Here is a 14,210-nt window from a genome sequence, read left to right as displayed (position 1 = left end):
AGAGTCTTCCCTGTGACTCAGAAAACACTTTTCCTGGAATGGGAGTGCCTGGTTCGGCACAGCCAGACCCTGGTGCTCTCATTCTGGGGTTCTTCCAGGTGGCCCTGCTGCTGCTGGTGGGTGTGGTACCCACCATCCAGAAAGTGAGGGCGGGGATCACCACGGACGTCTCCTACCTGCTGGCCGGTTTTGGGATTGTGCTCTCAGAGGACAGGCAGGAGGTGGTGGAGCTGGTGAAGTACCACCTGTGGGCTCTGGAAGGTGAGGTCCCCGGGGGAGGAGGGTCCCTGAGGGCCTGCGGGGGGGGTGGGGGGGAGAATGTGAGCTGGGTGGGATAGTGGGATATCTGAGCTGCTCGCCCTTGGACACATTCCTTCCCTTCTTTGGGTCTCAAAAATGTCATCTCCAAATTGGGGGGTTGGGGCTTGGGGCTTCCAGTCCCAAGACTCTGAGACCTGAAGGGGTCATCTCAGTAGCCCCTCGTCAGCTTGTGTGGTGTCTCCCAGCCTCACCCACAGTGGCTTTGCCCAGCTCTGCAGGCTGGAGATGGGGAAGGCCATGGAGTGTGAGCTGAGGTGACAGCTTGGGGCCTTTGCTGAGGCTGGGGAGGAAGAGAGGAGGTGGAGCTGTGGGGATGGAAGGAGCACCAAAATTTTGAGCTCATTCTCATGGTGGGTGGGATTGGGCTCAGCGGATGCTTTTTCTCTCCCAATCCCTGTCCTCGGGCCATGTCCTTTCTCCCTCCCTCCCTTGACAATGAGACCCAGGCTGGGGAACCATACCAGCCTTCCCTTCTGGGGTTAGAAGTTTCCTTCATCCCTTAGCTCTGTTACCCACCTCCCCCACCTTCCAGGCCCTCCCAATAGCCCTGTGGAGGAGACTGAGAAGTGTCCCCGCTTAACAATGGGAAAGGGCTCACCTCAGGTGGTAGTCAGGCAGCAAAGAACTCAGCCTTCTGATGCCCCTGCTGGGACTCTCTCCACCACTGTGAGACCAAAGCCTCGTGGTCAGGAGTCATGGGTCCTGCACTCTCTGCTGACTTTGGAGTCCTTGGCTGGTATGAGTACCCTGGCTTCTGAGGAGTAACATGTGATGTTTGGAGCTTAGGCTGCCACTGTTCCTGACCATCAGTATCCTCATCCACAGATCAGGCATGCTGAGAGCTGGGAGGGGCTGAGAGCAGGGAGGGGTAGGGAATGGGCAAGGGCAGGGGTGTGTATGGTACTGCTTCCTTTCCTGACGCCAGCCTCACCACCTTCCTGAGCAATTCTCCTCCCATACCAGAGGCTGCCCTGGATTGCAACTAAGGCCCACAAGCTGGACAGGTGACAAGTTCTGGTGGGCTGAAATGACATCTCCAGGGAGATTTTCCAACTTGGCTACAACTGGGGCCACAGGCAGGAGTAGACATGACTCACATCAGTCCACATCCAAGCACAGACCTCACAACAGCCCTGTTAGGTTAACATCATTGATGCCATAGCTCAGAATAGGGAATCAAGGATCAGAGGCAGGAAGTGACAGGCCCAGGACAATGGATTCTGCTTCTACTCAATATGCCTGGCGTTTGTAATCACATGCCGTGGTTTCCACACCCAAAGGTTCCCATTTTGAATCTTCTCAGATGCAGGGTCAAACGGCAGCCTTTACTCTCCTAGTTTAAAGATGAGGAAAACCGAAGCCTAGGGGCATTAGAGATATGTCCAAAGCAGTCAGCAAGCCAGAGTGGAATTGAGATTAGATCTGGCTTTGGGACCCTTTGGTGTGTTCTTAGCCTAAGGAGCTAATATGCCATCTGAGCGCTGAGGGCCTGTTTTAGGGCTGCCACCCTCTCCTCCCCGGCACCTGGTTAGTAAACCTGGCATTGGTCACAGAAAGTTCACTCTGAGCCAGGCGGACTAGATTAGAATTTCTGCACTGTCACTTACTAGCTGTGTGACCTTGGGCAAGGCACTTCTCTGGACCTCAAATTCCCTTTCTGCAAAACGGTGCTGCAGCAACAAAGGCAGCCTTGTCCTTGAGGCCCTAGATCTGGTGGGGAAGACAGATGGATCCACCAAACAGGTCCCAGAAGGGAACAGCTGCAGTGTCCCAGAGGAGGCTAAGTGCAGGAAGACCTTATGGGCATCAGGATTAGGAGGGACCCAAGTTTGGAACCAATTGAAAAGATGTAGAGCAGGAGGTAGATGGATATCAAAGGCTGGGCCTGGGGCCCCGGGATGGCTCAGCAGGCAGGCTCCTTACCTCCTGGCAGAAATAGTCTGAATGCATCTTTGCTGGTGCAGAACTGGCTCCTGAAGGGCAGATGCATGCTCAGAGCTTTCTCCCAGCTTCACTTCAGAAAAGTACCACCTCCTGCCCCTGGAGGAGTGAGCCCAGGACAGGCAGGGAGACTCCGGTTTCTGGAGCAGTTTTCCCAAGAATCGCCTGGTAACTTTAAAAACCCCAAGGCTCAAGCTCCAGGCCTGACTTCAGAAACCCTGGTGACTCTGATGTGAGCCTACAGTTTGTTTGAGAACCACTGTAGCAGGCACTCTATACATGTCAATTGGATGATTGATTTCACTCAATTGCTTATTGAAATAAACCTTTAAGGCTCTATCTTCTGAAAGCCCCCATTACAGTGGTTCTCAATGCTGGCTGCATGCCAGAATCGCCAGGGTTGTTTTTACAAAAGCTAAGGCCTGAGTCCCACCCCCAGAACTTCTGATTTAATTGGTTGGGGGTGTAGCCTGGGCCATGGGGCTTTTAATATCTCCAGATGATCCGAACATGCTGCCAGTGCCCTTCTCCAGCACCTGTAGTTAATGTGGAACCAGTGCTTGCCTTTTTCACGTGCATTTGCACCCCCTGCCCCTCAACCACCGGCCCTGCTCTTGTGGAACAGGAAACCAGGAACACTTCCCTGGGCTGGCTGAGGAGAGCAGGGTGCAGGCACCCTGGCTCTTTCTGGGTCTGCTTGGGAATGGTTACACTTCTGGCTCTACCACTTCCTACAGTGTGGCTGGTGGGGCAGACCTCTGAGTCTCGGCCTCTTTCTTGGTTCCATGTTTTCACGTGCTTCTCCTGTAGGGCTGCTTTGAGGGTGCAGGGCAAGGCTGGGTGTGGATGTAAGGTGAAAGGGGTGCAGCCTCCATCCTCACTCTGCTTCATTACCAGGCTTGCTCACAACCAGGCATTCTCCCCCAGCTGCTGGTGAGACAGCAAACTCATGATCTGTGCTCATGGCTGGGTGGCCAGGGGGATGGGGTAGAGATGGGTAGCAGTGGTCACCTCCCCTCATTCTGATGGACTCAGGCCACACTGAAGTGCATGTGCATCCTCGTGCCTGGAACAAAGGCCATTGATGCAGGCCTAGATGGGGTTTCATGCTCACATGATGCTGTGAGATGGGCAGCACAGCAGTGTGCCCGGCATTAGCAAGCTAGGCTGGGAGATGAAATGACACCGAGATGAAATGACACCTGGAGGCCACACGATCAGGGAGCAGTGGATCTGGAGGCAGATGCCAGGTTGAATGCATCTCTCACTGGAAAGCAAGACCCGGGTGAGGATCAAGTCTACAACCTCAGAGGGGCCTCTCCTCATCTTGGCCACCCTGTGTCACCTGGCACCATAGGCCAGCCAGGGCTGTCAGCTTACACTGGGTCTGAGAACAGGGAATGTGGCAAGAGGCTTCTGCTCACAGTGGGGTGTGTGGCAGGGTAACTCCCCCCAGGCACACCCTGGTAGCAGTTTGGAGGCTGCCAGGAGAGCCTCCAGCCATGGCCTCCCACTTTGCTTCTTCTTCACCCTCCAGTTTGCTACATCTCAGCCTTGGTCCTGTCCTGCTCACTCACCTTCCTCATGCTGACTCGCTCACTGGTGACACACAGGTCAGTGGCTGGCTCTGTCCCTCATTGTGGAAGTGGGGAGGAGGTCAGCGTCTATGGGCTTATAGGACCCCTGACTCAGAAGGGCTGTGGGAAAAGCCCTGGGGCTAGAGGGAGGGAGGGTCTCTGCAGGCCCAGGTTGCCACTGAGTCAGCTGCCCTGTGTTGGGCAGAGAAGCTGGGCGGTTCAATCTGAGTGGGTAACCATCTGTGAATGATTCTAGGTCATGACTGAGTAGGGGCTGAAGTGTGAGTTTGCCTATACTGAGAGGGGCCACCTGGGTGGGCTGGATTTGATAGGAGGCACCTGGGAATGGGAGAGGACGAAGGAGCTGAGGGAGGAAGGGTGCCACGGGCAGGAGAACTGCATGACAAGGGCACAGAGGCTGGGTGAGCCTGATGCTTGTGGGTGTGGGTGAGGAGGTGGTCTGACCGGCACTGGAGAGATTGTTACGGGACATTGAATGTCAGGCTGCCCGCCTTGCCTGTTCATGTAAATGATAAGGAGCACTGAGGAAATGTGAGCAGAGAGAGAGAGAAGGTTCTAGTTGGGAGGGAGGGGTGATCCATGTCAGAGAACTGGTTCCTACGACCTGCACATTCATCGGGCCTCAGAGGTTGTCCCACAGGGATCTTTCCTCACAGGGGTAGCCCTACTGAGGCTGGCATTCCAGGCCCTCAAGCCTCTGCATTGCATTATGTTCAGCACATTCCTGCTCGAGTGCCAATATGGGCTGTCTCAGGAGGTAATGAGATCCATGTCACTGGAGGTATGCAAGCAGGGTTCCATGGCCATAGATGGGGAACCTTGCCCCCCACTCTGATGGCCGAGCTGTGAGTCACTTTCCATCTCTTCTGTTGTTTCTCACTTTTATGACTTGGCTCACATTGAACCTTCGGCCTGAATTTGTTTCCCTAGATCCCCACCTCACCAGCTTACTCTTACTCTTATTTATCCTTTAAGACTCTCTAGTCAGACCTTGCCTCCTCTGGGAAGCCCTCCCTGACCTCCCATGGCTGGCTTAGTAGCCTCCACTGGGTTCCCACAGCCCTGAGCTTCCCTGCCTTTGGGTTGTAATTAGACTGAGAGTTCAGCCAGTGGCTAGCCTAGAGGAAGAATTTAGGGAGTATATGTGCTCCTGAGATCCCTGCCTTTTCACCCTCATCCCAGGGCCAATCTGCAAGCGCTACACCGAGGGGCTGCCCTGGACCTTGGCCCCCTGCCTCAGAGCCCTCACCCCTCTCGCCAGGCCATATTCTGTTGGATGAACTTCAGTGCTTACCAGACTGCTTTTACCTGCCTTGGTGAGCCCCTCAGCCCACCCTGCTGGGCCTTGACTGGCCCCAGACACTGACCCCAGTGAGTGAGGGGAGAGTGGTCAGCAGTTCTTGACTGCCTGCCTATGCTGGGGCAAGTTCTGGGATAAGAGTGAAAAGAGGGACCCGCCTGGCCTTCCCTGCACTCAGGAAGCTCACTCAGGTGGGGCTAGGGGACACAGGAGCCCTTGGGGAAAGAATGCCCCTAACATGAGCATGGTCCCGGGGTGCCACCAGCTGTTTACACAGGGGGTAGACCCAGGACTGGAAGGTGGGGAGCTGAAGGAGGCACATTCTGCTTGTGTGAGGGAGGGCTATGCCATGATGGGCTGTCTCAGGAGGCAATGAGATCCGTCACTGGGGGTACGCAGGCAGGATTCCATGGCCATAGATGGGGATTGCAAAGGGGGTCTGTTCTTGAGGGAGTTGGACTAGATTAACTCCCAGGACGCTCCCAGCTCCTAACTTTCTGGTTCTCCCCAGGGCACTGTGGTGAATAAAGCCTCTGACGTTCAGGGAAGATGGGTCAGTGTTGTGAGAGCCAGGGCAGCTTTCTCTCCCTGCTGGTTCCTTCAGTTCTCACCCTGCACTCCAGAAGGAGGGCAGAAGGATGACCAAGGAGTAGATTTGATCATCTCAGTGGACTTGGTACCTCCCAAGCCCTCTTGTACACATGTGCCCACATAAACCATTAGCAGTTGTTCCATTAGACAACTGTGGGGCGCCTACTGTGTTCCAGACTCTGGGCAGGAAGAACGCAAGCATTACTTTAAAATGTAGTCTGCTCCCCAAGGACTCAGCAGCAACGGAGGGAAAATAACATTGACAAAGCACCTACTGGTTTTCAAAGGGTTGCACAGACATCATCTCATTGGGTCCTCACAACAGCCCTGTGTGGTGGGGGCCACTCTCCCCATTTTGCAGAGGGAGAAACCAACGCTCAGGAATGTAAACTAACTTGCTCAGGTGGCACAGCGAGGCGTCCGAGCAGGGAGCTGAAGTCAGGTCTGCCCGATCCCAAGGTCTTTGGGCTCCTGGGAGTGCCAGGGTGGTCTGGGTCCTGCAGAGGCTGCTGTTTGTCCCCTCCTCACCCTGGCAGGGCTCCTGACACAGCAGATCATCTTCTTCCTGGGGACCATGGCCCTGGCCTTCCTGGTGTTTATGCCCGTGCTCCATGGCAGTAACCTTCTGCTCCTCCAATCACTGGCGTCCTTGTGGTAAGAGAGGCAAAGGGCTGAGGGCCCTGGGAACCCTTCCCAGAGGGCCACTAACAGTGACACCCTCCCACTCCGCCTGCAGGCCTTTCTGGCTGACCTTGGCCCTGGCTGTAACTCTGCAGAACATGGCAGCCCACTGGGTCTTTCTGAAGACTCACCATGGATGGCCAGAGCTGACCAACCGGTAAGGCAGCTCCTGGGTTTGTGGCTCTTTCAGGTCCTCAGCCTCTTATCCTTCATGTCTTTAGCTGTGTCCTTCCTCCTCCACTGCCATCTCTCCCTTCTCTGTCAGGGAGCCCAGTGGGTAGTAAACAGAGATTGCCTTACCCACAGAGAATGGGGCAGTGGCCAAGCCTACTCCACATACATCTGTCACAGGGCCAGCGTCACCCCATAGCCTTTCCTGCTTCGAGATCAACATTGCTCTCCCCTGGATCCTCTATGTCCTCCACACCATGTGCCTCCCTCTTTGCAGGAAGGAGATTAACAGAAACATTAATTCCCTGTTAGATGGTAAGGCTGTGGGCGGACCTTAGCCCCAAGAGAGACTCAGAGTCAATGGACAAGGGAACCAGAGAAGGGAGGTGGGAGACACTGGGGTCATAGAAAGATCCAGGTGGAACTGAACTTAAACCCTAACTCTGACACTGACTAGCTAGGCAGCTTTAGCTAAGTCACCCAATTTCTCTGGGCCTCAGTTTCCCTTCTATAGGAGGGAGTACATGGCCTGTCTCCCAGAGTGGTGAGGAGGGCCAGCTGGGTTGAGAGTTGGCCCAGCACAGGATGGGGTGCATACAAAGTATACTCAATAAACAGCAGGTACTCAATAAATACACATCAGCTGTGGTCATCAGCTGAGGAAGGGGCTGGGGGTGTGGGGGCCTGACTTAGCCTTGCTTCTCCCTCACCCTAGCTGCGCACTCTATGCGGCCACCTTCCTTCTCTTCCCCATCAACGTGCTGGTGGGCGTCATGGTGGCCATCTGGCGAGTGGTCCTCTCTGCCCTCTACAATGCTGTCCACCTTGGTCAGATGGACCTCAGCCTGCTGCCACCTAGAGCTGCCACTCTTGACCCTGGTAAGGTCACAGGGCAGGGCCAGGGTGGGGGTTGCTCAGGCTGCCCAAGCTGTAAGGGAGGGTCTGCCCTGATGCCCTGACCTGGTTTATGTTCAAATCTGTTCTCTGAGGATGTCTGGGACTGCCACATCGGTGTGTGCAGTGGGCCCACGTGCAGTGCATGTGCCATGTGCTCAGGTGTGTCTATGTGCTTTGATGCAGAGTGTGCAGGGTGCATGTGTGTGTGTGTGTGTGTGTGTGTAGGTGTGTGTGTTAGGGACTGTCTGGGCCCTTCTGTCTGAGCGCCACCATCCCCTGCCCACCCCAGGCTATCGCACATACTGCAACTTCTTGAAAATTGAGGTCAACCAGTCGCATCCAGCCATGATAGCCTTCTGTACCCTGCTCCTGCGAACACAGAAGCCCCAGCCCCATCCGGCCCCCCAGGATGGCCTCAGACTCGGAATGGAAGAAGAAGGTGCACCTTCCCTTTGGGGTTGGGAGAGTTGAGCCCACCCACAGCTTCTCCCAGGAAGGAGGGATACACCCCTCCCCAACATGCACCACTGAGCAGGAAAATGCTCACTTTCTGTTCCTGAGCTGCCTGTGGGAGAGAGGAAGTGAGAATTTTCCTGGTCCATTTTGGTAATTTTTTCCACCATGTACATGCATGTGCGCCCATGCACACCCTTTCTCACTCTGCATGCTCGCACATCCTCTCACAGAGAAGGAGATGGCCATCTTGCCAAGGAGCTCTGTCTTCCCCCACCATGGGCCACCCTCCACCTCTCCCTCTCAGGCAGTCTGTCCTCCCCGCTCCTCCCGTACTGTCTGGGAAGTGTGTAGTAGGGAGGGGGACACTAAGCTGGAACTCCAGTCTCACCAGCCTCCTCCACTCACCCAGGGGATTTTCAGACTGTGTTCAGGTCTGGGTTCAGGGGGCTTGGCTGGGTTTGATGAGTGACTCACAGAAGGTCTCCCCTTCTCAGGGATCCAGCTGCTGCAGATCAATGACCCTGTGGCCAAGGGAACAGGGCCCAGAGCCCGCCAAGGCAGGGCTCGATGGGGTCTGACCTACACGCTGCTGCACAACCCAGCCCTACAGACCTTCCGGAAGAGGGCCCTGTCAGGTGCCCGGGCCAATGGCACCCAGCCCTGAGGGGGGAACGCCAAGGCATGTGTCCCCATCTGTGCGCTTGCTTCCCCTCTTCCCAGCCCATCCCTTCCCTGGTTCTCCCAGCATTGCCCCAGCCATGGTAGGCTCTCTGCTTAGCACCAGCTCTGCCAGCAGATCCCAGGATCAGGATCCCAGTGACCAGCCCCCGAGGCTGGAGGTCACTGCGGTTGTGTGGAGGTTGTCTACATTGTGAGCCTTGAGAGAGGGCTCTATTCTGCTCCCTTGGCCTTGGGAAGCTAAGGACTCTGAAGAAAGCAATCAATGGTTTAGGCCCTTGGTCCAGGAGCCAATGGAGCCAGAAAAGCTACATCCAGGTCCCTCCCCTCGCTGGCCCTGCTGCCAGCCTCCAGGGCCTCACTGAAGCCTTCTGCTGACCTGGATTGGTGATTCTAGCTGGGACAGCCTCGCTCCAGCAGCCCAGGAGAAAGCGAGTGGGCTCCTACTGGCAACAAAGTCATAGCTCGCACAAGGCCCCACACCGAGCTGCCCACACTTGAGAGCTGATATTTTTGTAGTTGGTATGCCTTTAGATATTATAAAAGAGGTCAGTGTGCTCCCTGCGATAAACTTGTCCTTGAGAAATAGTCCTCCGTAGGGGTGGGTCACGTGGGGAAAACTGTCCACACGGTTTTATGGGGCTTGGGTGGGGATGGGTATTCTGGTCACATGCTGGGCTGGGCCCCCTGGGTTGGGGCAGAGAAGACCCTCCCACTAGCCGCATCCCTTTGGGTGGTGGAGAGATTAGGAACCCTGTGATGCCACCCTTGAGCCATGGGGGCATTGGCTTTAGAAAGTAGGACTTATTCAGGGTCCTTACTCAAGAATGAGCAGGACTTGGGGAGCAGAAGAGACTTAAGGAAGATGGGGACAATGTGAATTAAGGTGTGGAGGTGGGGGCGTGCACTGAGGGAGCTGCCCTGATGGTGGAAGATCAAGGATGCAGAGGGGAAGGGCAGTGGGGGCTCGTGAAGTGGCCCTTTCCCTGCTGGAGACTGGTGGAGGTCGGAAGCTGTGTAGGTGAGGGTGTGGGTCCATTGTGGGCTGGGGCTACAGAGGTTGATGGAAATGTGGCCACTCCAGAGATCAGTATCAGTGGGGCCTAAAAATATGTCTGCACAATTAGTGGAGACCAACTCCTCCTCCACGTTCCTACACCCCAATACAGCCCCAAACACACATGAAACCAGGGGCAGGACCAGGGAGCTGGGACCCACCTTCAAGGCTGCCTGTGAGGAGGGCAAAGAAGGCAGGCTCTGACCCCACTGCAGCCGTGAAAAATGTCTCCCTGGCCCTGTGTCCGTGACTGACAGGATCACAGGGAGGAGAGGGCAGACTGGGTCTCAGCCCTTAACAAGGAACCAGTCACAGCAGAGTGTGATCAGGCTGGGACACTGGACGCCCAGCGCTGTGGGAGCCAGAGGAGGGGGCATAGTGTGCGCTGGGAAGCAGGGACAGGGCATCCAGGAAGGCTTTCTGGAGGATGTGGTACCTAAGCCGTCTCAAAGGCTGACTTAGCCAAGTAAGGAAGAGGGGAATGGTGTCCAGACCAAGGGAACAGCATGAATAAAGGTGCAGAGGAAGACTCATCACAGAACATTTAGAGAACAAGTCATTAGTTCTAAGGGAGGCCAGGAGGGGAGGGGGGACCTGGGAGAGCCAGTCAGAGTGGCCATGAATACTTGGCTGGGGAACTCAGAGCTTCATCCCAAGGCAGTGGGCGCCATGGGTGACTTTAAAGCAGGAGAGTAGCCAGTTCATTTGGAGCACAGCTGTTCCCCAGTCACCCCTGACTCAGGTCTTGGGCCCACGTCCTACTCCAAAAAGCCAGGCCTGCTCAACTGTGAATGGAGCCAGAGACATCAGAGGTCCAAGTCAGGTTAGGGTTATCAAGCCTTAGTGAACCAGAGTCCACTGGACTCTTAAGCACTACCATGTCCTACCTCATCTTTTTTAAAAAATTGTACTCATTCATTTCTTTTATTCAGAAATATGGCTTTTTAATTTTCACCTGAGGATATGTTTTTATTGATTTTTTTTAGAGAGAGAGGAAGGGGGAGAGAAAGAGAGAGACGGAGAGAGGAACACTGATTGGTTGCCTTTCCCTGTATAGGACAATACTCCAACCAACTGAGACAGGGCCTGTCTTTTTTTTCCCTAAGGAAACTAAAGTCCAGAGATGGGTAGTGACTTATTTAAGGTGGCACAGCACAGGGGCTCAGCTTTTTCTTGCTGTTTTTTCCACCAGATACACAGTCCTTGACATGTGCTGCTGGTGTCATCTGTTCAGTGGGAGCTACAAGCTGAAGAGGGGGTGGAGAAGTGCCCAATGCAGACCAGGAAGAGGGGAAAGGGAGGCTGGCCAGCCTCCGAGGCTCATAGCTTCTACCCCAGGCTCCTTGGTCTCCCTGCCTCTATTTTGCTGCGCTCAGCAGTCCTGAGAGCTCTGGGCAAAGGTGGCAGAGCCTCTCCCATGGGGTCGTCCTATGTGTAGCATCCTTCAATTTGGAAAGGGATGGGGATGGGAGCAGAGGGGAGATACATCAGACCCAGCACAGATACAGGGTTCTTATAGTCCCCAGGTCCTGACCCCATCTACCTGCTCCCCATTCTAAGAGATCTGCAGGCTGTTGCCAGGCCCTCATCCTACCTGCCCCCTCCCCCAAGACAGTTACTGGCCCATCTGTTCTGTGGGGGAAGGACTCCTACGAAAGGACTTTCCTCCAGAAATGCCGTTTCCTCTTCCTGAAAAGGTGGGAGGAAGGACATCCATTTCCTTTGGCTTCTCCCTCAAATCTGTTCTCCTCAGTCTCCTGGGTCCTTTTTCTTCCCTCCGTCCTCTCTCCTCTATGTCCTATGTCCCCCATCCCCTCCCTTCTCTCACTTCTCCATCTTGCATAGCCTATCCCCCTTCCATCTACACTCCGTGACATCTCTTCCATGGACTGGACCAGGAAGAGGACCACAATCCAGGCTCTTTCTTTCCCCGCCTCTACAATGCCTCCTCACACCCTTACTGCATACAGCACCACTCAGGGTCCCAGGGAAGCCTCAGTAGCTAGTGTCCCCATTTGTCTCATGGGCTAATTTGGGGGGAGGGACATCTGCAACTCAGCTCAGCTGGGGACCCAGCCTCTCACCCACCACTGGGCCACCCATGCTACCGCCTGCCGCATAGTCAGTGTGTGTCTCACAGGCCCGTCCCATGTGGACAGGCCGGCTGGCCATCCTGACTCTCCAGCTCCTGGTCCTACCCCTGACAGGGGCTTCTAGATCAGATGAAACTCCAGGCAGACACAGGGAGCATCAGAAATGCTATTTATTCCTCCGCTGTCCCCAGGCTGACTGGCCGCCTCAGAGGGCTAGGCAACAGATGCACACTTGGAGAGAGAGGCAGAGCAGATGTCCAGGATGGCAGGGCAGAGGCTAAAGGAGAAAGGATGAGAAGAGGAAGGCCCCCAGATCCTCCAGTCCTGTCTGAGACGGGGCAGAGAATTTGGAGCCCCCAAGTCATTAGGGAACGCCCCAGGGCAGCAGGAGCTCAAGCAGGTCACTGAGAGTCTCAAAGCCACACCAGCCTCTGCCCCTATATCCCATTTCTTTCTCCTGTGCCCTGTCTACTTCAGGCTATTTCCCTGCCAAGGCCTAAGCCCCCAGCCTTCGCCAGCTGGTCAGTCCCAGTCCCTGGATTCCATCAGTGAGGCCTTGCCCAGTTGTAGGGTAGTATCCTGTTAGCACGCTGCCTACACAGGGGGGCATGGGCCATGTGGTTAGCAGCAAGGAATACCGAAGACCCATGAGTTATGGGATCCAATTCTGACCTAGTCACTAGCATTGAGCGAGTCTAGAAGTGGATGTGGCGAGTGTCCCGGAAGAGAATAGAAGGGGAGGTAGGAAGATGTGATATCCCTCATGCAGGTCTTGGGAGCTGCCAGCCCCAGACCCCTGCCTGGACATCCACGGAGTCAGGGGGAGGAGTCACCGGGGCTGCTGCAGCTCAGCTGGGTGGGGGCGGAGCTAGAAGGAAGTGAGGAGGAGGAGGAGGAGGAGGAGGCTCTGGCCCAGCAGAAGCAGGCCTGGGGGCTGCTGCCCAGAGACCCCGCCCCCTGCTTCTGCAGCCTCCTGGCCTCTAGTGCGGCTGAGGTAAATGATGACCACGTTGTCCTCAGGACCTGACGGCTGCACCTCGTTGTCAACCGTATAGCAGCCCTTACCCTCCGCAGCTTTGCCATGGAACCTGCGCCGCAGCACATCCTCGCCCGGAGTAGCTAGTGCCACGTTCACCGAGCTCTCCGCACTGCCCAGCTCATTGGTGGCCAGGCAGCTGTAGGTGCCTTCCTCCGGCTTGCCAAAGTCAGGGATGAACAGGCTGCCATTGGCAAAGGCCTGGAAGCGTGGCTGGCTGCTGGCTGCCAGGGCATGCCCATCAGCACCCACGTTGGGGCTGGTGATCTCCACCGTGCCTCCAGGCGTCTGGATGTGCCAGTGAAGCTGCGGGGCCGGCTGCCCCTCCACAGCACAATAGAGTGCCAGCATGAAGCCAGGCCGCAGCTCGGCACCATCCTGGCTGGGCTGGTAGGTGAGTTGCACCGAGGGTGCTGAACAAGGCAGTGGCAGCAGGCGGGTCAGCGGTGTGCCCTTCAGCACATCGGGTGAGGTGCAGGTGATGTTGTCCTGCTCTGGGATGGATACGGCTGTGGTCAGGGCCCATGTCTTGAACCACATGATGCCGCAGGTACACTGGAAAGGGTTGTTATTGATCTGCAGGTGGGACAGCACGATGAGCGGTGCAAAGGTGCCCTCAGCCAGTGTGTGCAAGCGGTTGTGACTGAGCTGCAGTGAGCTCAGGGCATGAAGACTGCGGAAGGCATCTCGGGGGATGAAGGTCAGCTCATTGCTGTTCATCTTGAGTAACTGGAGGGCGCTAAGGTTGTGCAGGTTGCTCCAGGCAAAGTCAGAGATGAGGTTGTGGCTGAGGTCCAGGCTCTGGAGATGGCCCAGTGAGGTCAGAGCGCCAGCAGCCACTGTGCGAATCTCATTGTGTGCCACCCACAGAGACCGCAGCAGGGGCACCTCCCTGAAGGCACCCTCTGGCAAGCTGGGCAGCCGGTTGGCTGACAGGCTCAATGTGGTCAGGTTGGCTGGGAAGCCAGGTGGCACAGCCTCCAGGTCGCGGTAGGCACAGTCGGCGATCCGGAAGCCGTACTTCTCCCCACAGTCACAGGGCTCAGGACAGGCTTGCCCCAGGCCCAGGAGGACCGCCCAGCACAGCAGACACAGCTCCTGCATCCTACCTCCTGCAGGGGAGAACATGACACTGAGGTGACTCCAAGGACCCATGGAAGGCAGTCGTGCCAGCCCGGAGCTCAACCCAGAGCTCTTCCCCATCAGAAGGCCCTGCCCCACATAAGCCAGCTAAGACCCAACACCACTTAGCCCAGCACCCTTATTTTACAGAACGGTCAACCGAGGCCCAAGGGAGGGGCCAGGACTTGCTCGAGGTCATGCAGCCAGGAGAGGTGACACAGGATAGAAGAGAACCTAGCTCCTCCTCTGAGTGGAGAGCTCTCCCTGC

The 14,210-nt window shown here is 56.0% G+C and overlaps 2 protein-coding genes across 2 annotated transcripts in view; one reads left to right on the top strand and one right to left on the bottom strand.

Annotated features, from left to right (window-relative positions):
• Positions 1-38: 38 nt before the first annotated feature.
• LOC102432522 (receptor for retinol uptake STRA6) lies at positions 39-9,201 on the top strand. Its single transcript, XM_023753175.1, has 8 exons — positions 39-261; positions 3,800-3,875; positions 5,043-5,176; positions 6,288-6,405; positions 6,488-6,589; positions 7,319-7,482; positions 7,790-7,939; positions 8,451-9,201. Exons 1-8 carry the CDS (start codon positions 39-41, stop codon positions 8,618-8,620), a joined length of 1,137 nt encoding a protein of 378 aa, XP_023608943.1. The 3' UTR covers positions 8,621-9,201.
• A 2,735-nt stretch (positions 9,202-11,936) lies between these two features.
• ISLR (immunoglobulin superfamily containing leucine rich repeat) overlaps positions 11,937-14,210 on the bottom strand; it is a 3,101-nt gene continuing 827 nt past the window's right edge. The window contains exon 2 of the mRNA XM_006087858.3: positions 11,937-13,932. Within this exon, the coding sequence (XP_006087920.1) occupies positions 12,653-13,924 (1,272 nt within the window). The 5' untranslated portion in view covers positions 13,925-13,932 and the 3' untranslated portion in view covers positions 11,937-12,652. The remainder of the gene's footprint in view (positions 13,933-14,210) is intronic.

The sequence above is a fragment of the Myotis lucifugus genome, unplaced genomic scaffold (assembly GCF_000147115.1).
Source record: "Myotis lucifugus unplaced genomic scaffold, Myoluc2.0 scaffold_41, whole genome shotgun sequence".
NCBI classification, from domain to species: domain Eukaryota; kingdom Metazoa; phylum Chordata; class Mammalia; order Chiroptera; family Vespertilionidae; genus Myotis; species Myotis lucifugus.
The sequence above is the reverse complement of the archived record's forward strand: the minus strand, read 5'-3'. Positions and strand labels throughout refer to the sequence as shown.

Excerpts from the sequence above, each read along its gene's own strand:
- LOC102432522 (XM_023753175.1), top strand. The coding sequence starts at position 39 with ATGGGAGTGCCTGGTTCGGCACAGCCAGACCCTGGTGCTCTCATTCTG. Across the intron at positions 262-3,799 it reads CCACCTGTGGGCTCTGGAAG|TTTGCTACATCTCAGCCTTG; the intron begins GTGAGGTCCCCG and ends TTCACCCTCCAG. Across the intron at positions 6,590-7,318 it reads TGGCCAGAGCTGACCAACCG|CTGCGCACTCTATGCGGCCA; the intron begins GTAAGGCAGCTC and ends CCCTCACCCTAG.